This window comes from Toxorhynchites rutilus, chromosome 3, assembly GCF_029784135.1.
Source record: "Toxorhynchites rutilus septentrionalis strain SRP chromosome 3, ASM2978413v1, whole genome shotgun sequence".
NCBI lineage: Eukaryota > Metazoa > Arthropoda > Insecta > Diptera > Culicidae > Toxorhynchites > Toxorhynchites rutilus.
Genome location: NC_073746.1, coordinates 50,009,096 through 50,036,956, shown reverse-complemented (window position 1 = coordinate 50,036,956; position 27,861 = coordinate 50,009,096). Strand labels below are relative to the sequence as shown.

Here is a 27,861-nt window from a genome sequence, read left to right as displayed (position 1 = left end):
ATATGGTGCCCCAAGTCCAAAGCCATGAACACAACAAAAAACAACTACAATCAATAATTGCGAAAACAAAATCCATTGTTTTTGCAAGTTTAATATTTTTCAACAAAAGGCTAGCTTATTGACTTCAAATTCATCTAATTCGGTTCAGTGATTCAAAAGTTATGAATTTTTGAAAAAAGTCATTTTTGGAAAAAAGTTTATGATGAAGATAATTTTTTTGGACCACCTTAAAATGGAAATGGTCACCCTAACGAAAAAATAAAAAATACGTGGCTAAGGCTGTCCACATACCACGTGGACAGAAAAGCACGATTTTAGACTCCCCCTCCCCACCGTGGACAAGTGTGGACATTTTCATACCCCTACCCCTGTTGCCCACGTGGACATTTTTTCTTATTTTATTAGAATAATTGGGAAAATAACAGAAATGCGCATAAACTAAAATTTAATTCCATTTAATTTTATTTCGTTTCAAATTTTACTAGCTATACTCTACCTCGATGTGGCACATTGAGGTATAATGGCAGAGAAATGAGTTGCAAAACAAAGGATATGTTTCATAAAAATATATTCTCAATAACAATCTAATCAATCTAATTATTTCGCCTCCATTTGATTAATATAAAGTTGCAGTAGAATCTTTTACTGCTAAGGTATTCTCTATCGAATGATAAATTATCCTTTAATTTTGACTTAAGAATATTTTATGTAATAATGAACGCACAGCAAATCGATGTTTTTTTTGTAGAGTGTAGTTAGTTGTCCACTCCGGAATACATTCGGTCACAGGAAATGTCGATTCATTCACACATTCACACATCTTGACGCGACGGTATCGGGGGAGAATTCCCGGCAATGGGGCACAATATCGTTTTGGCATGGAATGGCTGTATGATTATATCGAAAACTTCAAAATCCAGTTTACATCACAATGACAAATGAGTTATTGGACTGCCTATTGATTTCTCAAGCTGGGTAACATCGATGCTTTCAAGACAATGAAGGTCACTTTGATCTTAACCATAAATTGCAGTGCAGTTACCAGGGTGTCAATGAACAATGTTTATTCATATCTAAATATTACCCGCACTACACAATTCATCTCGCTTAAGGGGGTACTACACTATGAACATCATAAAAAGTATGTGATTCTCACGATTTTTTCCAACGAGAAAATAAATTACTATGATGATTCTGATATCACAGTTTTATTAGGTATACATTACTTCACAAACAAAAAATAAATTGGAGTCAATTGGACTGTCCCCTGAACAACCGCAACCGATTTGTTGAACCCTTGCAGCCCAAACCTTGTAAACTGGTGGGAGAAAAACTTGTACAAGTTTTTTCTAGTGGACCGATTCCAATCAATATTTTTTTTTAGTTTCATACATTTCTTGTCATCGTACGTAAGATTTTTTCAAAATTTTGATTTTTGACGATATGGCGACATTTTTTGTAAAAAAAAATGTTTTGCCTAAAAAATCGAGACAAAAACATTCAAAAAAATTTATTTTTCAAAATATTAAAAAAATCTTACATACGATGACAGGAAATTTGGTGAAGAACCTGGGAAAACCTATTTTATCAAAATTTGTACTCGCTTGTCGTTGTGCAGATTGGAATATGTTTCCCTATAACGTACTTTTATACTGAGAAGCCTGGGAAAATCGACATTTCAGATACTAGAGGTGAATAAACTTTCGCGGTTCGAGAACTACGTAAACATGAGATGTGCAATAATTTCAGAGGGAAATGTAAAATACAATGATCGTTTGACAATTCTTCCGTTCACATATTTGGTAGTCCTAGGCATAATATCAAACGTAACAGGACGTTCATCAAATTTATTTGTAACGAAGAACATAATCTATTACAAAAATCTCAATGCATTCTAAAATAATATTCGAAGTGGTAAACAAGTGGATTGCATAATGTAATTGCGTAGTTCTACGTCGAAAATATGGGGTCGTGTCCTAGATACAACCCCTTACAATTTTTATTTTTTCGAGTATCCATAGCGTAATATCCCCTTAAACCACCGTTATAGCTAATCATGTTAACATTCTTTCGTGAACTTTTTGTTAAAATTTTAGACAATCCAATACATTGTTTACTAGGAAATGAACATGAAAATTCAAGCTTCATCAGCACCCTTGCAATGCCAGTTGCCAGTTGAATTTGACAGCGATGATGTTCCCATTTCAATTATCCTCTTCCTTGGGTTGCTTACACCCAACATAGTATATACTTTGAATAATTATGTGTAGTCACCTTAAACATAAACATTGTTAATAGCTAATTTACATGAAAATTAGATACCTGTGCCTTTAATCTTTTCGTCGTTTTTTCATCCACTCAACCAATATGTGGTTCGTTTGGTGATTCTCCGATGTTCTGCTGTAGCAACCGTAGTGACCCACATCAGCATCCTAACGGACGCCCTCTCAGTCCTCAGTTTACCCAACTGCCAGCACACCATTCCATTTTACTCATGAGGGATAAACTTAAGGGTGGGTTTGCGATGAGCATCCAACAAATGAGCATCGTTCGCTCACCATACCAAAGCGAAGCGAAGGCTATTTTGTTCGCGCAACGAAACGTTATTCCGGCAGAGTACCAAACTATGCGAAGATGAATCTCCAGTCTCGGTGCAATCAACAATAGGTGAAAATATGTGCGGAAAATCGTGTAGGTTAGTACCGTGCACGGTGGAGCTGATTTGGAGGAAAAACGGAACACGGAATTATTTATATATCCAAATATTACATGTTGTAATAAATGTTCAGATGCAACTGACTGAAAAAGATGTCACAGATATCACATATTGTGCAGTATGGGATTTTAGTCCTATCTTTGCTACGGAGAGTACCACGATGCCAGGAGGTACGTTGCGCTTTTCGTGTGCAAACCATTGAAAAAAAGCGATACGCTTATGGTTCGGAAATTGTGAAGCCACTTTTCGTCAAAAAACTAACCAAAGCTCGCGTGGTGGATCTCCTAGGCAGACCAAGCGAGCGTTGAAATGCACTATCCGCCAAGGTGTGGATGACGCACGGATTGGTGCCGGAATTTTTCCTGATTCCAACCAAAGCGACGGCAACGATGAATGTGACTATCCAGGATCCACTTTTTTCAGCACTGTTTTTCGTCCGCCCCTAATTGTGATGTTGTCTCAAAGCGGTGCAATTTTCAGACAGTCTCTCGCTGCTGATTTGACTGTTATGAATTTGAATGATCCCCCGTGCGACAGACGGATGCCTAATTGAGGGCGAAACGGAGTCGACAATTGGTTGGTTGGGAAAACAAAACTGCATTTTTCTTGTGGCTGTGAGTGGACAAAAAGGAAAAATAGTGCCTTTGTAATTACTTTCCCATAATGAATACTGACCACAGAAAACTGTTCATACTGTAGTCACATACACATGGATTATATGCTTCACAAATACGATTTTAATTATATTTGAAATGATCACTCCAAATCCGATAATTAATGAAATTAATGGTGTGTGATTGGAAAAATGCAATTTAATCACATTCAGATGAACAACCACTGATGTAATTCCAATGCTAGCAAAGCCGCCAGTACAATCTGTTGACATGTAATGTACAATATTTAGATAGCCGTTTCATTTGAATAATCGAACAAATATTAGTATCGGTTGCATTAGTTGTACAGGTAAAAGAAGATTGGTGGAAGCACACTCTGTTATAAATGAAAAAAAAAATCGTTCAATATAATGTTTATTTCTTATCACTTCCGAGTTCGAACTGTTGGTAATAGAATGCAGTAAACAATAAAAATTAAAAAATACGATTGTATGAATTTGGGAAACTTGTAGCCATATTTTCAAACAAAATAATTCAATCTTCAAGTATCATATAGAAGACAATTTAAAAACAAAATAAATGATGTCTCTTGGGTACTTTTCTCTATTTCAGTTATTATTATTGCGATAACCTTTCAATATTCTGTTCACACATCTGATAACAATTCCGATAAAAACAGAAAAGTTTATTTATCGCATTCAGCTAACATTCACCTTAACGTCTTGGAAAAAGGACCCAACAATCGTTTATCAAAGAGTTTTTTTCCCAGAGCAAACCATCCTTCACAGAACACTATTTAAAACTAAATTGGAATGAGCAGACGTGATTCCACTGAAAATACACATCTTCGTGCACTCATGTTTCCTATTGTCAACAAATCGTAGCTCGAAGTCCCACCTCAACTCTCGGAACGAACACAACCGCTTCTGCTGTTTGTCCATATTTTTCCGATCCCAACACGTCTCAACTTTACCCGATTTCGCGCTAAAAGCAAAGCGAAAGAAGAAAATATCGAAATATTCCCAGCCCATCGGCAGCTCGGGACCGGTGGGAAGGCTGAAAGGGATGCACCGGAGAAGACCCACATGATCGAAGAGGTTCAATTCCTAAGCGTCTGAAAAAGGAGCAGTTTTCCCGCACACGGTAGGAAACCGAAAATGGTACGAGGGCATAATTTAATATTTTTATGGCTGAGAACTCTTTGTTTTGAGATTTTTCTCAGTATTTGTGGGTAGGGTGTGGGTGGCGAATGTACGGCCGCTCTATTTGTTTTATACTTGGAAACGTCTCTCCACAAGTAGCAGCAGTTCTTCCCGAAAGTGTTACTTACAGATGCTGTGCGGAGAGGGAGCTTGTGTGACGTGAAATCTATTCACAATATGTGTCGTCCTGTGTCTGCACGTCTCCTGTGCAACGAACTGTGTGAGAGATGCTGTGGTATAATGACATGGTTGTTTTCAGTGGAAAGTGTTTACCGAATATATTGACTCAACTTTCATTCCCATTTTTCGTTCACATCAGGAGTATTACCAGTGCTTATTTCGCAACTGGCTTTTGAAACAAGGAGGGAACGCAACCAGCAAATTAAGATTACAAATACATTAGCAGGACGCCACTTTATGCTTTATTACATAACCTTACTTACTAATAAAGATGAAACATCTAAGCTATCTCCTCTTACAGAGACACTACAGAAGGGTATCAAAATTTTCAGAGGTTATTCATATAGCTTCTCTAACAAAATCGCTAGCGCCAAGCAATCAACCGAATCGGCTCTCACACGTCAACTTATATTAACTCAACATCCGACAAACGTACTGTGGTTTAGGTTGCTCAAAGAGGATTGACCTTGGAGAAGCTTCCAAACCCGAACGATCTACATCTGCCTCCACGTAAATCATATGATGACTAAACCTTTGATCAGGCGAGAGCTACAAACAATTAGGATCCATACAAACTAACGTTGACAGAGAATATGGTCGGTGTTAAGTCAGGGACCAAGTAGCAAAATGGAAAAATTTAGAGTTATCGATTGCATTAGGTTAAGCTACATTTCGTAAGCTACATACCATATTTATCAGATCAGATTTTTTTAAACAATGATAATATTATATTTACACGATTTCATCCACAATTATGGATTGCTGGACAAAGCGCATGAAGTCCTCTTCTACAAATGTTCTCGAAAGAAGAAATCCTACGCTAAAATGTGCCAAGTCGAAAATGTTAACACAGGAGAACTATCGCTCTCCCCGCACTTTAGGCATACAACAAGAAGAGCGCTATCGTGCTCCCCCGGATTCAAACGGTTGAACCCTTTGCAAAAGTCTCAGGTTAAACCCTTTATTAGATAATGTAAAATTCAGTTGAGGAATATCAATTCATCATTCATCGAAGCGTAGCGTAGTTGCTTGACCATTTTCGCCGTGGCTGCTACAAGTCATTTAGCACTTAGAAATCTAGTAGAAAGCTTAAAAAACGTAGGGTTTAAGGAAAAAAAATCTATTGAAGTGCATTTTGTAGTTTTTTTTTATCATTTTTAGGTATCCGAAATTAGTCCATTTTTAAATGTATACGTCATCGTAACGAAAATCGTTTGATTCACATTTTTTTTATATAAAAGTTTATTTTTACATACTCAGTTACATTAAAAAGTTTTAAAGGACCAATTTGATTCACTTACTGATACATAAAATTACGTGATCCAAACGTTTTCCATTGGATAATACCTAAACAGAATTTTTACTCAAACCATATTTTTCACTTCGGCTGCTTCATCATCCTGAATAATGTGTCATCAATCAAGGGTGCGAATAGTACTTCGTAGTTCAAATACATTTAAGAATCGATGACATCTTTAATTTACTAAAAACTTTCATCAATCTTGAAAGAAGAATTCTTTTCTGATTGCATTTTCTCTGTTCGAGCACGTAGAATCGGCCTTAAATATAACATATTATGGTAACAGTTTCTGTATTTAATTTTGGATAGAAAGTAGTAAAACAGTCATTAACGTTCTCGAGTTTTTTTTTCGAAATTTTGTTTTCTATATTCCTAGACTAATTTTTTCTAGGACAACAACTCGGTATGATTCTTCATGCAGGATTGAGTGTAGAATCTTTTTATATGTATTATTTTTGTTAGAAAAATATAATATCAGAGTGCACCAACGATTTTTAAGTTGAAACGCTGTAACTTCGTCATAAATTAATGCAACTTTGCATGTTTAGTATATCGTACGTACATACTGCTTGCTCAGTAACCGTAGTTGATAGAAATATAGTGAGAGTGAAAAAATGTTTTTGTTTGTTTGTTCGAAATTTTTCTACGAAATCGATAGTAAATACAATGTTTCTACTGATTTGTCATTTAATTCATTTCTAGAAGGTTCCTACTACAGATATATTTTTTATGGTAAAAATTATCCTTTCGTCTTGAATTATGAATATTTCTTAAAGTACTGATCACACTTTGACGATGTTACTACGCCAAGTATGTCATTACCAATGTTCCAGTTTAGAATGGATTCTACCAGTTTTTTCCTCGATCCAGTCAAACAGTTAAACCCTAAAATCTTCCAAATCTTTTTTTTTAAATTTGACCAGTTTTATCCAGTTTTTTACATGTGTGCTTCAGTTTTACTAATTTTATGTGAAATGAATTCACAATGCATAAATATTATGCCTCCTAATCCTTGACAAATTTTGTTTTTTTTATATTTTTCGTCCGATCGATTCAAGGTGTAGTTTTTTCTTACACACACTCAGTGTTATTTTCTCTTGTTCACACTTACGAATTAAATACGGAGTGGTGCCTACCCAAGCAGCAAAGTGCTACATTGCCTTTGAGTTTTTATGAATATTTTATGTTCTAGGTCCTCCAAAACATTCTGAGGTTCAGACCAATTGATCTACGATTTAAAACACGACTGGTGCATAATGATAACAATAAATCTTAAACAAAATGGTTCGTAAAGACCACGTTAGATGCTGGCCTTGAGTTTATACGAACATCAAGCATTATAGGTACCCCAAATCATTCTAAAGTTCAGAAGATCATAAGGTCAATGTGCTCCATTGACTTTGATTGGAATGAATATAAAACCCAAGTTATCCTGTTTCCGTTTACATTAATCGAACATTCGACGAAATGAAAATCTGAAAATCTCATGTATCACAACATGCAGCAAAGATTATCTTCAGCTAACCTGAAAAGGACTCCCTGTACAATTAATTGGACCGGTCATGTATCCTATTATTCATCGCGTCTTTTTTAATCTAAATCCAATCGCAACGGTGGAATGCAGACTTACATATATTAATTTTTTTTCTACATTCTACATTCTTATAATTTCGTTCTACAATCTTTCGCCATCTTTCACGCAGCTTAAAAATTCTGTCTTTCCAAAACATGTTTGTGATCTTATATTTATTGCAAATATACATGCAAGTCGGGGGTATTTTTGTTCCCACCGAGCTGTGTTTCCCTAACACGGACTTCAAAACTAATGTACCTGCGGGAATCCGCTTTGCAAATACATGCAAGTTGGGAGTATGTTTTGGTGTTGAGTACTTTTGTACTCGCTTGTCGTTGTGCAGACCGGAATATGTTTCCCTAAAACGTACTGCTAAACTGAGAAGCTTAGGAAAATCGTCATTTCAGATACTAGAGGTGAATAAACTTTTGCGATTCGACAACTACGTAAACACGAGATGTGCAATAATTTCAGAGGGAAATGTAAATTACAATGATCGTTTGACAATTCTTCCGTTCACATATTTTGGTAGTCCTAGGCATCATATCAAACGTAAAAGGACGTTCATCAAATTTATTTGTAACGAAGAACATAATCTATTACAAAAATTTCGATGCATTCCAAAATAATATTAGAAGTGGTAAACAAGTGGATTGCATAGTATAAATGCGTAGTTTTACGTCTAAAATATGCGGTCGTGTCCTAGATACAACCCCTTACAATTTTTTTTCCAAAATATATATTATTATGAGGGCTCATATGGCGTCAGTCTGACAGGGCCTGGAGTTCAATACTTCGACAATGGTTGCCTTACAACTATGTTCATAATTCGATTATAGATATATTCACTAAAGTCTTCTTCTTGAATGGCGTTAACGTTCCCTGTGGAACTTTTGCCGTCTCAACGTATGCATTAATAAGCGTCATTTATTAATACTTAGTTGAGATTTCTTAAGCCAAATAACACGCCTTGAATGCATTCCGAGGGGCAAGCTCTTGAATACGCGTGACCACAGTGCAAGTCGAAGGAAATTTCTTTGATGAAAAATCCCCCGGTCAGAACGGGATTCGAACCCGAACATCCGGCATGATAATCTGAGACGCTAACCACTCGGCCACGGGTGCACATATTCACTAAAGTACTGCTTTGAAAACCTTAAAAAACTTGTGCGAAGTGAAAATAATTCGTGGTTTCCTTTTATTCACTTATTCGAGGAAAACTTATTCAGTTTATTTAATGTAAGCATTATATATGTGCGAAACGAATAGCTATTATGGCAGTTCTCATTTTCAGCCAACAAAATTTCGACGGGGATTCCAGGGATGTTCGAGTGGTGGGAAATGTTATTGTTTTGACCTTCTCAGATTATTGTTTTTTTTTTTTTGCTATTTTATGAGCTACGTATAAATACTACACGAAGCTTCGAGGGAAGTTCTGTTTCTCAAGCATTTGAATAGGTAAAAAAATCATTTCAGATAAATCATAGTCGAACTTCTTAACGATTCTACAGGACCGAGTAAAGGGTGTGTCACATCAAATTGCATCACGGAAAAAACGCTGTAGAAATTTAATTTTTAGGAATTATATCTTCAGCTTTCGCTTATAATCAGATAAGAGTGTATAGATCACGTTGGCCATGCTTCAAAAATGGATGCTCCGTCTGTGAAAAAGATCACAAGCGCGTAGTTAAGCAGTTTAAACGTGATCCGAGAAGTTCGGTCCGGGATGTCGCCAATAAGCTGAATTTGTCAAGTTCATTCGTCCAGCGGACCAAGCAGCGGGAGGGCCTGCGTACATACAAGGTTCAGAAGGCTCCTAACCGCGACGAAAGGCAAAACATGGTGGGGAAGACGCGAGCCCGGAAGCTGTACACCGAAATGCTGACGAAGCCGCATTGCCTGGTAATGGACGACGAAACCTACGTCAAAGCGGACTTTCGTCAGCTGCCGGGCCTGTTGTTCTTCTCCGCAGAGGACAAATTCAGCGTTCCGGAGGAGATTCGCAAGCAGAAACTATCCAAGCTTGCCAAAAAGTACGTGGTGTGGCAAGCGATCTGCTCTTGCGGAAAGCGGAGCGCCCCCTTCGTGATGACCGGCACGGTAAACGGGCAGGTTTACCTTAAGGAGTGCCTACAGAAGCGCTTACTACCACTATTGAAGCAGCACGAGGGCCCGACCATCTTCTGGCCGGATCTCGCTTCGTGCCACTATTCAAAGGACGTGTTGGAGTGGTACGAAGCCAACGGAGTCACCAAAGGAAAAGGAAAATGAACCCGCCCAAAGGAAATGAACCCGCCCAACGCGCCGGAGCTTCGCCCAATAGAGAAATATTGGGCGATTATGAAGCAGGCCCTCCGGAAGAACCCAAAAGTTGTCAAATCGGAGGCGGACTTCAAGAGAAAATCGATTTCTGTTCAAAAAAAAATACAACCTGACGTTGTACAGAACCTTATGGACGGGGTAAAGAGGAAGGTGCGAGCATACGGGCTTGGGCTCGAAGTATGAATAAAAAGAAAATGCCAAAAGTTAATTAATAGTTTTTATTTTACTGTCTAAAATTTTCAAAAGGATCGGTCTACTGGGCGAATTTCTACAGGATTTTTTTTTTTATGTGACACACCCTTTATTCTTCCAGGTTTTTTGAGAAATATTGTTGGCAACCCTGGCTACGTTTCGTTCATTTCAAGAGGGCGCATAGTAGTTGGTAATTCCTGTATAAATTGAAATTAAGCGGGGACCCTATCCTAGAAAGTCGAAAAATAACGGATTTTCGTGAATTTTTGTCGGATGTTGGAATCAAAGTTAGGTGTTGGGACATTTTGGTGATTGGTTAAGGTATATTTTAAGATGTATTTTTTTTTTTGGATGCCAACATAGTGATTGTTATGCTGTTGGCATCTGGGCGCGTGGATGCTCTCTCTAAAACAGCTCCATCACCGATCTGGTTGATCTTTTTTTCAGCATGTAAAATTAACTGTTTTAAAAAAATCATAAAAAATGATAAACTGCGATATTAAAAAACGGCTATGTAACAATTTTCAATCTCATTTCTGCTCAAAAAAATTCAGCCAAATCGGTCTACTAGATTCTTAGATAAACGTACAACCAGCTTAATTAAAACATTGTTCCGAGAAAACCACATTTAAGGAATCGTACTGCAATGCTACTTTCCTTGAGGTGACCCTATAGTATTAGCTATAACTTTTAAATGAGATGAAATATTGAAAAACTTCTTTCGGCATAACATTTCTGAAGACAAAAATGCGGAAATGACGAAAATGCAAAAAAAGCACAAAATTTTGATTTTCTAGACTCTCCATTTATTAAAGAATTAAAAAGCTAACAGATAGAAAAAAGTAAAATAGCGATTCAGGAATCACTCGAAAACCTGGGTGTCGTATTTTAAATTAGGTCGGTATTGTTCAAAAAAGCAAAAAAGATAATATTTTGACATTAAACTTTCAATTTTGAATAATATTTTTAAGAGTGCAGTTTCTCTATGTATTCTTTCCGTGACTTGTGTAAAACCCTTTTATTGATGTTTGACAAGTAGTTTTTGTTGAGTTTTTTTTTCAGAACTGGAATGACCCTAATTTTGAATACATCCTCAAAAAAATCTCAACTATAACTAGTATAATGTTACGGCAGAACCACATTACCACTGTGTGTAAAAAGTTTCGATTCTTAGTATCCAATGTAGCTAATGTCTAAGACATTCCGTCTAAGACTAATCTGAATCGATTGAATGAGTCCTTAAAATCTCTTTGTAATTCAGAAGATTCAATACTTAGTAAAAAAAAACTACAATAACTATTTACGAATAGGCATTTGCCTAAATGTTGATGTTTTTCTAGAGATAATTTATGAAAACAGGTTGGTTGCATGAAAAATATCCTGCTAAAATAGAAGAAGCAATAATGGAAGAATGACAGAAACAATAATGGAAATTTAGAGAAAAAGTATGATTCAATATTTATGAAAACCAATTTTTTCGATAATCAAATGATTCCAATATCATGGCGACTTACTTAAGTCTTAATCCTAATTCAACAAATGACGTTATACTCCTTAGAACAAAACTAATTACGAAACGTATTAAAGCAAAGACATTCCATCCTCACAACATTTCGTTTCCCCAATAACTTAGTACAAATGAACATCACTTAGCAATCGTTCGTTCAGTCCTCAGTCCCCTCCTGAGACCAAGCACTCCAAGAGATGCTTCTAAATGATTAACCGTGTCATTCATCCCGAAATTTGCCTACCGGAGCGGCATGAGACTGGAGGCAGTTTATGAGTGGAACAATTAGATTTTATTGTTCGCACGCTACATACACCATTTGCTGGCATACTTAAAATGTGCCCAATTTGGGGCGGTGTCACTTTGGATATCTAGTTTTTGAGGTTACGTTCGCTTCTCCCCACATCCCGTTTTCGTTCGGCTCCCACCTCCGGCAAAAGCATAGCAACGAATAATACAAACGACAGCCAATTAAAACGTGACATGACGACGGTGTAATCAGGGGGCTAATGAGACACTGACACCGGAAAGATGACTAATGGCTCGAATCGAGTGTGACACGTTATGAATTATGCAGCGCCTGGGTGATATGTGTGGGGATGGTAGCTGTGTGCGTGGCAAAGATTCACGCACCAGTGTCGATTGCGCTCGTTGGGTGGTTGGGTCGAATTATGACGTTGTTGTAAATTTGTTTGATATCCTGTTCAAATTGTTGGAACAGGTAGACCACTTTATTATAAATAAACTACGTTTCAGAAGTTCAATTATTTACATTTGTTGGGAAAAGTATGCATTTATCAGCCAACAAATTTTTGAACGATTTGCTATAATGCATTTGGTTATATATATTCTATGTCTAGGGGGCATTCGTAGATCTATTCCTCAATATTAGATGTAATGTATTATCTGAGTTTTGGAAGTGAGTATATTAAACTTATCCATGGTCAGGCTGAGGCTGATGACCCAGAATTAAAAAATGATATGAATAAAAAAAATATATATTGCTCGACATTTTTAGTTGATTGCTATTATTCTGTACATTCTGTACATTCCATAGAGATATCGTTTGGAAAATATGTTCTTGTTTCGCAGTTGAACTATAAAAATCGGTTTGCAAATAACTATATCCATTCCATTCCTATACTATCCCCATTTAATTACATTTTACGCTTGATGGATACATACAGGTGGAAGCAGATGGAGGGAGTGGAGAGAAGGCATTTTACCGGCCGGTATCCTGATTGAAACGGTATGCAGTCTGGATACAAAAAATCAATCTCGAGCACAGCACAAAACAGCTTGCGCGCAGACGACCCGATGTGCAAATAAATGCATCGCGTTTGTATAAAGTTGTGCCATTTTCGCTTTTGTTTTTCAAGCACTCGATTGCCGCCCGCTATATTCGGTTTGTGTGTGTTTGATGTCATTTGTCTTTTCAAGAGCTTTCTCATCACTCATCGGGATGATATAACTTTTTCTTTCTCGAACAGGAGTCCGGTGTCCAAAGCGAAACTAAAATCAAATTAATCAAATTTGGAACGGATGTATGTTTGCCGTAGCACTTCACCTAGGCGCTTCCAGCGGAAGTGGGAATGCTGACAGATGGCAGACAGCACGGTTTATGTTGAAGTATTCAGCGAACTTGACAGCTGATGGAAATTCAATACGAATAAAATGGCAATTGTAAAATTTGACGGGATTGATGTCTTTCGTTACTCATCCTGTGATAATCATACCTCTGAAACTGTCAGGAACCTTCGTTCTGTGTATTCAATAAGGTTGGATGTAAGGCATAGTGATCCCGTGGCCGAGTGATTAGCGTCATGCATATAATACTGGGGCTTCGGGGTCGATACCCGTTCAGTGATAGTGATAGTGACAAAATGGACATGTTCATGAAAACTTCGATTGTATCTTCGAAAACATATGTTTTCCAAAACTTAAATGCAGTTCATTGGCAGTTCAATATATATATATTTTTTTTAATCAATCGAATTATGTTTCACAAAAAGTGCTTTTCAGTGTTATTTACCGGAAGAATATAAATCGAGGTTGATTTTTATTGTGGTGCGGTAAAACGGGCATATGTTGGAGGCAATATGGATAGGTAATGTGAACGCATAGAAGTTGTTCACTCGCTAGTGGAATAATTTTATCGTCTCTCACTCTCGTCGTTCGTCTGTCCGGCAACTGAAATATAAACAAACAGAGAGTAAGGAAGACAGCGCAAGTTTGATGCTTCTTCTATTACAATTTTTTCGCAGTCTGTCTCACCCACATTGTCAGTCTTACCCTCACTAGAACGATCATTTGAATCATTCACCATTTTTTGCTTACAAATGAATTAAACTACACCCAGGTTTACGCGGATTTTCCAGTTAACGCGTTTTTTTACGCAGTATCCGCCTGAATGTATTTCGAAATTAAATAACTGAAAATGCTACCGAAAAATCAAATTTTCAGTTTTTGTTCCATTTTTGACAAATTTTCAATGTAGTATTAGTAGTATGTAGTAATGTAAGATGTAGTATCAATTTGATACTCATCAGCATAAATATTAAATTTAATAATGAACTATTCACATCTATCGAATGTTCATCTTACCATCGCTGTCTGTCTCTCCCACATTTCTCCAACTACATACTAATTTAATTAAATTTCAAAATAAACAACTATTTAAGTATTTCTAATAGATGAGAGTATCAATTAATATCTTGCTAGAAAGGCATTATAATATGCATTGTATGTATAGCGCAGGATAAATCTCTCCTGACGGCAAAGAAACACTGATACCACGTGTAAAATCGGATAAGAGCCCTCCATTGCCCCCTCTCTGGCCAACATTGAATTATTCTCGAACCATGCAACAATTTAGAAGTTTAATTAAACAGAGGAAACTTTCCAAATTTGTCAGCTTAATTTATCAATATTGTGGGTTTGCTGGTATCTAGGGGAGGGTGATCGCGGTTCCGGTCGTCCTATCTGTCCCCATATTGCTACCGACATACTCTCTCCATTTATCAGCCCGGCAACTTTCGACTCTCCTCCATCCCTCCTCTACCTACCAACGATCATCGCATCGGATGGGAGAGCGTGATAAAAACTTTGCACTAAAGGATGTGTGTAATACATCAGCCACAGACACACCACTAGCAAGTGTGGTGGCAAAGTTGAACCCACGTCGCACGGGAATTTACGCGCAAGTGATTTGCGCCACTTTAGATTGTCCTTTCGAGGGGAGTTCGCCTGCAATGTTCTGTTCCCGCATTCCTGTTTGGACAAGATATCTGTATCCTAGTGCTATGCTGAAACTGTTATCTTGTATAACGTATATAATAGCGGAAATTTAGCTCCTCAATGGTGATATGACATATCAGTCATTCCATGTCAAACCGATATAGCGGTTCTCAGATTTTCTTAAAAAGTGATAATTTTATTCATTATTCCAAAATATTATACCCGTTTTTTTTTTTATTAGGGTGCCCATTTCCATTTTAGGGTGGTTCGTTTTTCATGTTTTTAAATTTTTCCCAAAAATGACTTTTTTCATAAAATAATAACTTTCGAATCACTGAACCGATTTAGATGATCGACATATCAAACTAAAGCCAAACTAGCCTTTCATTAAATATTGAACTTGCAAAAAAAATGGATTTTATTCTCTTAATTATTGGTTGTAGTTGTCTTTCATTGTTTTCATGGCTTTGGACTAGGGCGCTATATTTTTTAAAACTTTTTTTCTTGAAAGCTGAGGATTTTTTACATAACATAACTTGATACAGAGGTGCTATTTTTGCGGTTTTGAGTTATGATTTTAAGAAATTAACGATGGTTCGAAAAACCATTTTTTTCATTACAAAAATTCACAACATTTTAACTACTGAACCGATTCAGATGATCGATATATGAAATTGAACTTAGGTGTCGTGCACAAATTACGTAACGCTAAAAATGAGGTTTTTGGACCCCCTCCTCCCCCTATGTAACAAAAAGTAACACAAGACGAACCCCCCTCCCCCTCATGTTACTTAACGTTAATCTGTACCCAAAGTCAAAGTCGTTTGAAAATTTTTTAGCTTTTTTAAAGTAATGAGAATATCAACGTAAAAAAACCAGATATCTGCCCAGGTCGGAATCAAATGTTTAGACGAAAGTTTTTTATATACAAGTAGTGACTTCGTAAGAACTTTCGACAAGTTCATAGAATTTCGAACAAACCAAAATGGAAAATTAATGCTCACATCTGTTGGGATTGGTGCTTTCAAACCATCTGGCGTTTAGCTGAGAAGACCATGGTCTGGTATAAATTGATGTTGATTTACACAAAAATAACTACTCCTTCGTTCAATGCGGCAGTTGCCGTTACATTTCACTACCTGCAAAAGGTCTTGGGATGTCTTTACGTGAGTAGCAAACAACTCGGCTTGATATTGTACTGATTCCGCAAACAAAAAATAATCCACAGAGAGCTACTTGATGTAAATTTTCTTCAGAAGATATGATTCTCATTGTTATCGAGTAATTTTTTGGGGTATTTTTCGCTACAAGAGTGTTTTACCATCACTTCTCTTCCAATTTATCGAATCAGCGGAGAAGTTTTATCATTTTTACTCCAGAAATATTGATGAAAACACTCCACCAACTAAAGACGAACATTTCGTTTTTAAAACAAATTGATTATCTACTCCTTTTTTGTTTAACAGATGCCCACTAACTGCGTTTGCAAGTGCAACCAGATACCATGGACGAATCAGCAGAGCGGTTTTTAAAATGCAATTCGAATTTGTCATTCCGAATGCCGGAAGCTATTTTAGACATGGAAAAATGATACAAATTGCAAACCCAAGCATTTTTGTTCGATCATTTTTAAGGCCTATTTGAAGACCAACAAAACTTATCGAGTACATAAACTTGAATTTTCAGATAGTGGTCATCTTTCCCACCCCAGTTGTCCGTCTTTCCCGACTCAATTTAATTTTTTAAAAATGCCGGACACATTCATTTTGCAAAATTTCTGCATCAAAGACAAATTTTATTATAAAAAGAGACCTAGACTATCAATTTGTGGTGAGATAGCTATATATTTATGAAATTCAAGAAAAAATCAACGTTTACTTAAGGTAACCGTCTTAACCACCCTTCCCCTATATTCTGCTTTGACGGGATGACCATCGATCGTTAGGTTATTCCACTGCGTGCTGGAGAATTTGTAGCAACTAATATTGCATCAAAATTCAATTGATTAAAATAATAGATCGAAAATATCTATGACCTTTTGAAAACGAGGGTTCTCGTCTGGTCCTCCATCCACATTAATTATGGTTACTGGCTTGATTATTCTTCGGTACCGAATAATCTCGAATTCAGGCAGCTCGCACATACTTTGAATAGTCGATCCAATGAGGAAATCCGTTCGAAGAACAGTTCCTTCCTGAACAAATTGCAACGCATATTGGCATAAAACAACTTCAGCATGATCGAGGTGCCCTAGCTTTGTTTTGCATCCTGCTATAACAGACGGAATTAGCTTATGTATTCTAGCCATGACAAAATCATGATTCGATAGATTAACGCAATATTCGAGCTGCATTAAGCGGTGCCTGCTTACTGCCCATTACAATACGTGCTTTATCATCTTGGCTCAGGAAACACACCTCTTTTGGTATCAGAATCGAAGCTAGGGGCGCGTGAATTTATTCAGGAATAAAAATGTAATTTTGTTACGTAACGATCACGGCTAACCCCCTCCCCCTTATGTCACATTAAGTAACGAAACCTTATAAAAGGCTAGCTCATTGGCTTGAATCTGATATATCGATCATCTAAATCGGTTTAGGGGTTCTAAAGATATGAGTTTTAAAAAAATGAAAGTGGAAAAAATTGATTTTTCGACCCACCCTAAAATGGAAATGGGCATCTTAATATAGTGCAATAACAATCAGCAGAAAACAACAAACACCAAATATTGTAATATACCTAGGAAACGAAACTGTAAAAAAATGCAGAATAGTCAGATATCTAGGCATTATTCTTGACTCTAGACCCACATTTATTGAACACTACAACTCAGTAATAAACAAAGCAAATAGAGTGTTAAGCTTCATAAAACGCTTTGCACATAACTTCCAGGACCCATGTACAATAAAAAAATTATACACCCCATATGTAAGACCTATTTTGGAATACTTCAGCATTGTACACGAAGAACGCATCGAGTCTGTCCAAAAACAATTTCTTATTTCACAACGTGTACAGTCAGCGGAATTGTTATCTGGCTTAAACTTTTATGTACCAGAACGTCAATTAAGAACAAGGAGCTTATTCCAAATAAAAGCATCAAATTATGCAAGCAACGCTCCTGTTAATCGCATGATGCTTATGTACGATCGTCTTTGCGACAAAATTGACATCACAATGAATATAGAGCAAATTAAAAACGTGTGCCGTGGAAATAACAATTAGTCTATAAGAAAACATTGTAATAACATATGTATGTAGTGTACATTTGATTGACGAAATAAACAAATAAATAAAAAAATAAAAAATGCGAGTTCAATATTTGCGATTAAATACAAAACTACAAATTTAAACAAAGATCTGAGAACCACTATATCGGTTTGGCATGGAATGGCTGATCTGACATATGAGTAGCCTTAGTTCAGGATAAAATTTAATTTGTGTATGGAATCTAACAAGTAAAACTCATTATAGCGAGTTTCAAAATAGTCGTCATTCTTGGTTTATTTGTGGATTGTACGACATCCTTTAAATTCTTTTCTTTTAGAACCCCTTCTTCTTCTTGAATGGCTTTAACGTTCCTCGTGGAACTTTTGCCGTCTCAACGCATGCATTAACTAGTGTCATTTATTAATACTTAGTTGAGATTTCTTAAGCCAAATAACACGCCTTGAATGTATTCCGAGGGGCATGCTCTTGAATACGCGTGACCACAGTGCAAGTCGAAGGAATTTTCTTTGACGAAAAATTCCCCGGCCAGAACGGGAATCGAACCCGAACACCCGGCATGATAATGTGAGACGCTAACCACTCGGCCACTGGTGCTCTACAAACCCCCTCCCCACTTTTTTTCGGAATCGCCAATTTATATTATGGATCTTGATACAAAATTTCCCATCGAATGTAACAGTGGAAAAAGGCAAGGAAATCAAAACATAGAATAAATTTCAGCAACATCATTTAATATTATATAACCATTATATCAATTCAGAATTAGTTCTTATAAAATGTATAATTTATTCAAATATATTTACGTGGGTTATCCAAACAGTATCCGATCTTTGATTTGTTTGATTATAAAGATGCCGAGATTGTGACTCAAATCCCCTTCAGAGTTTCTTCGCATACAAACCAAAAAAAAAATATTCTGCATGGATTCCATCTCGTAGATCAATATCTTTACTCATCTTTTACAATTATTTTAGAAGAAATGAAAAATAACATCCAGGAATTGTGAAAATCACAATTTTTATTATCATATAACTAATTTAAATATTGACTGATTTTTTTAAAAGGGCGTATTCAAAATCATCAAAATCATGACCTCCAGATGTCTGATTAAACATGATATTTGACAAAGTTGTTGGAAAATTGCTGAACTATCAAGGAAAAATAACATTTCGAAATGACCTGTTATAAAATCTTACTAAAAAATTAATATAGTACCAAAAACTTTGTATCTCAAAACAATAAATATAAGTATAACCAATAACCAATAACAACTATATTACAATACAATAACAACAACGATAACGAAGCATTGAAGAACAACAGGTAAACAGCTTTCGCTCGAATTCTGTTAACCCGAATTCACTTATTATTGTTGATTCACAACTTACACGAATAAGCAAGAAGAAATGGATTGTGATTTTCCTCGAGTCTCCTGTCAATGAATTAATTATATTGAATAAAACTTGAAGTAGCAGCTTATTTGTTGAGGAAGGAACAATTCTTAAAAATGTGACATTTTTTATTTTTTGTTAATTCGTCTGCTAAAATATTTAGATGATGTAAATAAATGGGATAGATGCTTAAATAAAGATTTTCTGTGTGTTATTACATTGTGTCCCTTGTCAATTCTCTTGACAATCCTAAAAGTTTTTCTATGATGATATGCAGTGTTGCCTTTTTGACAATGGTTCTATTATATATACACTGCGTTTCACAACTATAGAACCACTCATTTTTTCTGAGTTTGCAGAGATATGTAAGAAATTAGTTGAATTGAAGTATACAGTGTAGATAATAACTATTATCATTTAAAAGACTGGCCATTTCAACTTTATTGTTGTGTACAGGCGCGAAACATTCAAAAACCTAAAATTCCAGCGTTTCAGAACTATGGAACCTAATGGAAATCTCTCACTCCTTTACAAAATTAACGTCAATTTCACAATAATTAGAATAAGTTTCTAATTCGTAGGTCATCTTTAGCTCTCAATCAGATCGAATAACCTATTCGGGGTGGCTTTGACCAAGTTACGTCATATTGTAGTGTTTATCTCGTTCTACGCAAATGATACTGCTTGTTTAAGTAAGTCGAGTTGTGCAAATTATGCAACCTTCCCACGCAATTCGACCTAGACGACATTGAGCTATTTCGAAAAGCAATTGTGAAACAAAAATGGTAATGGATTTTCACGTGGAATAAACACGCTATTAAGACAAAAAAAATTAAATGAAACCTTAATATGTGTTCTTTGTAAAAAGTATGTAATAATGCGGTTCCAAATAGGCCTTTACCTTTTCCTTTTTCTCTTTATATTGAACTTTCAAGAAATCAAATATGTCAGTAACGTAAATGAGATACATTGAATCAAGAAACATCATTCAAACTTTAGTTCAAATCGTTTTATTCATTCTTTTTTATCGATCACATTCGATAAATTTAATAGATCGTTGAACATTCAATCTCACTCACAATACAGTAGTTGTGTTTTATTCAACTGAATCACTACAAATAATTTATATGGTAGAACAACGCTTGTCGGATCAGCTAGTGATCGTAATAATCGTCTGTAATCGTCTAGTAATCGTCTGTTGTCAGGACAGAAAAAAAAAAAGTAGAGAAGTGGATCAATGGCAAGATGATATGACGACCATAAGCTTATAAAATGATAAAATGATAAAATGATAAATTGATAAAATGATAAAATGATAAAATGATAAAATGATAAAATGATAAAATGATAAAATGATAAAATGATAAAATGATAAAATGATAAAATGATAAAATGATAAAATGATAAAATGATAAAATGATAAAATGATAAAATGATAAAATGATAAAATGATAAAATGATAAAATGATAAAATGATAAAATGATAAAATGATAAAATGATAAAATGATAAAATGATAAAATGATAAAATGATAAAATGATAAAATGATAAAATGATAAAATGATAAAATGATAAAATGATAAAATGATAAAATGATAAAATGATAAAATGATAAAATGATAAAATGATAAAATGATAAAATGATAAAATGATAAAATGATAAAATGATAAAATGATAAAATGATAAAATGATAAAATGATAAAATGATAAAATGATAAAATGATAAAATGATAAAATGATAAAATGATAAAATGATAAAATGATAAAATGATAAAATGATAAAATGATAAAATGATAAAATGATAAAATGATAAAATGATAAAATGATAAAATGATAAAATGATAAAATGATAAAATGATAAAATCATAAAATGATAAAATGATAAAATGATAAAATGATAAAATGATAAAATGATAAAATGATAAAATGATCAAATGATAAAATGATAAAATGATAAAATGATAAAATGATAAAATGATAAAATGATAAAATGATAAAATGATAAAATGATAAAATGATAAAATGATAAAATGATAAAATGATAAAATGATAAAATGATAAAATGATAAAATGATAAAATGATAAAATGATAAAATGATAAAATGATAAAATGATAAAATGATAAAATGATAAAATGATAAAATGATAAAATGATAAAATGATAAAATGATAAAATGATAAAATGATAAAATGATAAAATGATAAAATGATAAAATGATAAAATGATAAAATGATAAAATGATAAAATGATAAAATGATAAATTGATAAAATGATAAAATGATAAAATGTTGTATCGTTGGCGCCTCAGGGTTGGGATTTCCGGTTTCGATAGCTTATGTTGGGCCAATTTACAACACTGCGTTCATTCAAATCCACACTGGACGAAACCAATTTCCGTTTCCGTTTATTCAGTTACTCAACACAAAATTATAACTCGCAAATTTTATAAGACAAACTCTACACAAAACTACATTTATTCTCTTACAAAACTATACAAACTTATTGGACTTAAGACTAACAATTATTTCTCGACCATTTTTGCGCAACACAATTACTTCCTTTTTAGTAAGATTCTGGCTTTTATATCTCGGCATACAAAGGTCCCTTGTTCGATTATCGTCGGTAATAGTGTAGGTGATGACGATGACGGTTCATTCAGTGAGGACACTCACTCTCTGCCATACTCCGTTCTCTCCGTTCGCTGTGTAACAACCGCAGGAGCGCGTTTAGGGGTGCGTTTCTCCAAACATTCCCACCCACCCTGAAATTCCACAATTTCTGCAAAGAATCCTCCTCATTTGGATGGGAATACTGGAAAGAAATGTAAACAGTCTTCGACTACATATGTTCTTGTGCTGAATCGGCATTGCAGTCAACTATCGGAAGCATACATATTTTCTCTACCGGTCGCTTCAAAATTCCTGTGGCAGTTTTTAATGTCACTACTCGAACAACACCATCTGGGCCTGGGTGAGTGGCGATGATTCTGCCCATTTTCCACCGCATGGGTGGCTGATTGTCATCTTGAATGACCACTAGTTTGTCAACATCGATTTTCAATGGAGGTTTCCATCGTTTGTTTCTCCCTTGAAGTTGACAAAGGTATTCTCTGCGCCACCGTTTCCAGAAATCCTCGAGTTGTCGTTGTACCAACTGCCATCTATTAAGCCGGTTGATGGGAATATTTTCGGTGCTTGGTTCCGGCAGTGCTTGGAGTGAGGAACCAATTAAAAAATGCGCTGGCGTTAGAGGATCTAAATTGGTTGGATCATCACTTAATGGAGTCAATGGACGTGAGTTGAGACAGCCTTCCACCTGAACCAGTAACGTTGACAAATTTTCTACCAACACCGGATGTTCTCCAACGACCTTCAGAAGATGTTTTTTCGCAGAACGGACCGCTGCCTCCCATAAACCTCCGAAATGGGGAGCACGTGGAGGATTAAAATGCCATTGGATACCATATTTGGTGCATTCCTTGGAAATCGTATCACGGTAATCGTTGCTCTTCATTCTTATGAAAATTTCTTTTATTTTATTCCAGGCTCCGACAAAATTTGTCCCGTTGTCAGAATAGATGTGTGCACATAGCCCCCTTCTTGATATAAACCGGCGTAGGGCTTGAAGGAATCGGTCAGTCGACAGGTCAGACACCAACTCTAGATGCACGGCCTTTGTGCATAGGCAAATGAAAATGGCAACATATGCCTTCGTTGTGGTACGTCGAGGAGCTACTCGTACGTAAAGAGGTCCGAAGTAATCAACTCCGGTATTCAGGAATGGACGGGATGGCGTGACGCGTGCTGCTGGCAGTTCCCCCATAAACTGACGGACTGTTGATGGCTTTGCTCGAAAACATTTCAAGCATTGGTGAACTACATTTCGGGCGACACTCCTTCCTCCTAATGGCCAAAATTTCAACCTGACTGTTCCCAACAACAACTGTGGACCAGCATGCAATAGTCTTTCGTGATAATATCGCATCAGCATACGAGTAAATACGTGTCGAGCCGGCAACACCGCTGGATGTTTTGTATCCTCTGTTTCGTTCGAATTCGATAGTCTACCTCCTATTCTAATCAAATTTTCTTTGCAGATGTATGGATTATACCAACGCAACGCTGATTTTCTCGACACCGGTTCTCCTTTGGATAGGCTCTTCCACTCATCAATGATCGTTTCCTGATGAACTCGACGAATTATTGTGTTTTCTGCTTGTCGTAGCTCTGCAGTGGTAAGGAATGTGTTTGGCTCCTTAGTCTTGCATGTTGATTGAATACGATTGATCAACCTCAGCCAATATGCGGTGCTTCTTATTAATTTAGTGTAAGTGGAAAATTTTTCAATGTACCACTTACTGAACTCCTTGATTGCGGAACTGGTGTTACTCGTGATTTTTCTAGGACGTAGTTCCTCTTCTAGTTCAGCAATGTTGTTTAACTTGAAATCGGGCCAGGTACTTTCTTCTTGTTCCAACCATCTTGGTCCATGCCACCAAATCTTGGACATTTTGATTTCATGGGGTGAAATTCCTCTGGAAATCATATCTGCTGGATTGTTGATACCTGGAACATGTTTCCATTGACAACCTTCAGAAACAGCTTGTATTTTTGCCACTCTATTGGCCACGAAGGTGGTCCATGTCGTTGGAGTTGCTCTTATCCAACGCAGTACACATGTGGAGTCCGTCCAAAAATAACCTTTTGATTTAAATCGCGTTGATTCGCGTACCTTCTCGTACAGTTGTACTGCCAAAAGTGCACCACACAGCTCGAGTCTGGGAATCGTCTGGCATTTTAATGGCGCCACCTTGGATTTGGAAGTGAGAAGCCGGTCTTGAATTTTCCCGTTTACATTCTGGCTTCGAATATATAAACATGCACCATATGCCTTCTCCGAGGCATCCGAAAAGCAATGAATTTCTATCATGGTTGCATCGGGGATGACCACGCATCGATCTATTTGTATTTCATTCAATGATGGAAGCTCCGCATGATACTTCAACCACATCTCTGCAACTTTCGATGGTACAGGTTGATCCCAATCTAGACCTTTGTTATTTGCGTCTTTTAATGACCATAGCAGCTGCATAATGATCTTGGCTGCAGTAATCGTAGCTCCTAATAGCCCTAGTGGATCAAACAACGATGCAATGACGGACAGTATTTGGCGTTTGGTGAGCTGCTTGATCGTTGTTGGAGATGGAATGTTGAACTGGAAAATTAATTTATCCCCCTTTGGGATCCAGGCCAATCCTAAGGCCTTTATAGAACGATCTGTTTCCATTTTGAATTCGACTGAGTCGCACAGTGCTAGGTTTTCTTTGGGAATTCCTTCCAGAACTTCTGATCGATTGCATGCCCATTTCCGTAGTTTGAATCCGCCTCGATCCATAATTTGATTAAGCTGTGTTTTTAAATTATTTATGCTGTCTATGTTGTTTGCTCCTGTGATGATGTCATCGACATATGTGTCCTCTATTATAGATTTGGCTGCCAGTGGAAAGTTTTGCTCCTCATTCATTGCCAATTCTTTCAACGTTCGAGAATCCAAGAAAGGTGCGGGTTTTGTTCCATAGGTAACGGTGTTCAACTCATATGTACCAACGGAATCCTCGTGTGGAAAACGCCATAAAATGCTCTGCAACGTTCTATCCATAGGACACACATTAACTTGTCTGAACATTTTCTCTATGTCGGATACAAGCATAATTTGGTAAGTTCGACTACGCAGAATTATTGATCTTAAATCATCTTGTACCACCGGCCCTGTCAGTAGTACATCGTTCAGAGATACACCTGTGGACGTCTTACAGGAAGCATCGAAGACGACACGCACTTTGGTAGTTGTGCTGGTTTCCTTTATAACCGGGTGATGTGGCAAATAACATCTCTTCACACTATCACGCTCATCAGCGTTAATTTTCCTCATATGACCTAGCTCCAGGTATTCTTGCATGAATGCGGTATATTCATCTTTTAATGTGGAATCTCGAGCCAACCTCCTCTCAATTCCCTGAAGACGCCGGAATGCGATGTCCCTTGACTCGCCCAACCGTGGATAAACGCCTTCATCTTTCGGTAGTGACACTATGTACCGTCCATTTGCTTCTCGCCGAACAGTCTGCTGGTAAAATAGTTCACAGCGTGTTTCTTCCGGTGAATATTTCGTTGATCCAATTTCCTCGCAGAACCAAAATCGAGCAATTAAATCGTCCAGTTTTTCGGAAGCAGAAACGTTGCAGTTGATGTGGATGCCATGGTTTGGAACGGATATTCCTCCACACACTATCCACCCAAAAACGGATTCGGTGAGTATTGGTAAATTTTCTCCTAATGTTTCTCTTTTTCCAGATTCAAAAAATTCAAAAAATGCCTCAATGCCAAGAACCAGGTCCACCGCCTTGGATTCGAAGAATGCAGGATCCGCCAACTTAATTCCATTTGGGATGGACCAACCATTGGTATTTACCGTTGCTGTAGGAAGATTGACCGTGACCTTGGGTAGGACTAGGAAATTCATCTCCCGCATGTAGTTTGAAATCCGAGACTTAACTGCTGTATGTATTCTATGGTGAACCTTGGTTGCAGCTTGCCCAATTCCACGAACTGAAATATCCACTTCGTCTCGTTTCAGTTTCAACCTTTGACATAGCCGCTCGGAAATGAAATTACTTTCGGAACCAGAATCTAAAAGTGCGCGAGCTGGATACCAACTGCCTTCACAGTTCTCTATCAGCACCACCGCTGTTGCCAATAAAATCGATGATGAAAATCGCTGCGCACTTCCAGACAGTTGAACATCGCTTGCTGCAGTGTTTGCCACACGGGAGGAATTAGAACCTGATGAACAGCCAGCTTCTTCGGAGTTACAATCATTTCTTGCGACTGATGCTATTTTGACATTCGAATCCTTACCAGGTTTAAAACACACAAGCGTATGATGACGACCCTTGCAGTTTCTACAGCTATATTTGGATTCGCAAGTTCTTGCTTGATGTCCGGTTTTAAAGCAATTTCTGCAAAGCGAATGCGTTTTTAGCAAAGTATCCCTTTCTGATACTAACATAGACCGAAATCTCGAACATTGGTATAAAAGATGATTCTCCTTGCAGGCAACACATCGTATCGTGGCAGTTGGGAAACTATTGAAATTAGCCTTTCCCGTGCCGAATTTCTGCTTGTTTTGGGTTGGGAATTGTGGCACACCTCTAGTGTCCACCGGTTTTGGCGGCAATGATTCCAATACTCCTATGCGTCGATGCAGGAAATCAGTCAGGTCTGCAATCGTATCCTGTTCCTTGGTTGAAGATACCTCCTCCCAACCTCTACGCGTGACGGGGTCGAGACGTGTTGAGAGCATGTTTACCAGTAGCAAATCCTTATAATCTACTGGTCGTATGATTTGGTCGAGTGTTTGCACTATTCGTTCGAAACTTTCCAACAGATTGTGTAGCTCGGGTACAGATTCCTTTGAAAGAGTAGGTAATTTAAACAAAGACAATACCTGCCGCTTTTTGAGTTGCTTGCAATTATTGTATCTTTTCATAAGCATATCCCATGCTATTTGATAATTGGCTTTGGTTATTGGAAGTGGATCGATCAAATTCTTCGGTTCTCCCATCAGACAGCCTTTTAAATAATGAAATTTTTCAACTTCAGGTAGGTCTGCCTTCAAGTGGATCAATGAGGAGAATAAATCACTAAAACTTAGCCATGCGTCAATATCCCCATCAAATGTTTGTAGTTTGATCTGGGGTAAGCGCACGTGGTCTGGTGGTTCCTGCATAGTCATGTCACCAACTCGAATGGACTGATTGGGCGTCAATGGTTCACATCGTTCCTTGATCTTATCCATTAGGCCTTGGCCTTGGTTTTGTAATAACGGGTGCTGAATTCTTGCCTTTCCTCGTCGAAATCGTCCTGCTCGGCAACAAAATCATCATGAGCCTTAATCTCGATCAAAGTATCGCCAAATTTTTCCCACAATTCATCCAATTTTTCTAAGCGTATATCTATTTGACTATTTGTAACCTCCTCCTCAAACTGTTCGGTAAACTGCCAAATATCATTAAATGTTACCATAACTTGTTTTCAGCAATTTTAGGGACGGTGAACGTTTGCTGGATGACGATGTTGATGGCGGCATGGTTGCTCACAATAAAACGCGGACACAGTACAATATTTTCTTAACCAATTCGAAATTCTGGTGTAATGTTTTCGTAATGTTTCGAAACTACGTTGATGCTTCTCCGTTGGATATTGATGGTCCACTTGATTGTGTCCGTCAACAGCACCTCGCGGTTTCCCGATGGTTGGTTCAATGGCTCGTACGATGTATAGAACACGTTGAAAGATAACGGTTAGTATTCCGAATTGTACGCTTCGACTGGA

General features: G+C 36.8%; 1 protein-coding gene across 1 annotated transcript; it reads right to left on the bottom strand.

Annotated features, from left to right (window-relative positions):
• Positions 1 to 23,228: 23,228 nt before the first annotated feature.
• LOC129773103 (uncharacterized) lies at positions 23,229 to 27,325 on the bottom strand. Its single transcript, XM_055776656.1, has 3 exons — positions 26,677 to 27,325; positions 23,827 to 26,277; positions 23,229 to 23,410 (listed from the first exon to the last, which is right to left on the bottom strand). The coding sequence occupies exons 1-3, from the start codon at positions 27,323 to 27,325 to the stop codon at positions 23,229 to 23,231; spliced, it is 3,282 nt and encodes a 1,093-aa protein (XP_055632631.1).
• Positions 27,326 to 27,861: the final 536 nt, after the last annotated feature.

What these genes read in the sequence shown, in the direction of transcription:
- LOC129773103 (XM_055776656.1), bottom strand. Translation starts at nt 27,325, where the DNA reads ATGGATAAGATCAAGGAACGATGTGAACCATTGACGCCCAATCAGTCC. An exon ending in AAAACCGGTGGACACTAGAG is followed by an intron (nt 26,278 to 26,676) that starts GTGTGCCACAAT and finishes CAAACACTGCAG; the next exon opens with CAAGCGATGTTCAACTGTCT. An exon ending in TTCCGCAATCAAGGAGTTCA is followed by an intron (nt 23,411 to 23,826) that starts GTAAGTGGTACA and finishes GCTGGTCCACAG; the next exon opens with TTGTTGTTGGGAACAGTCAG.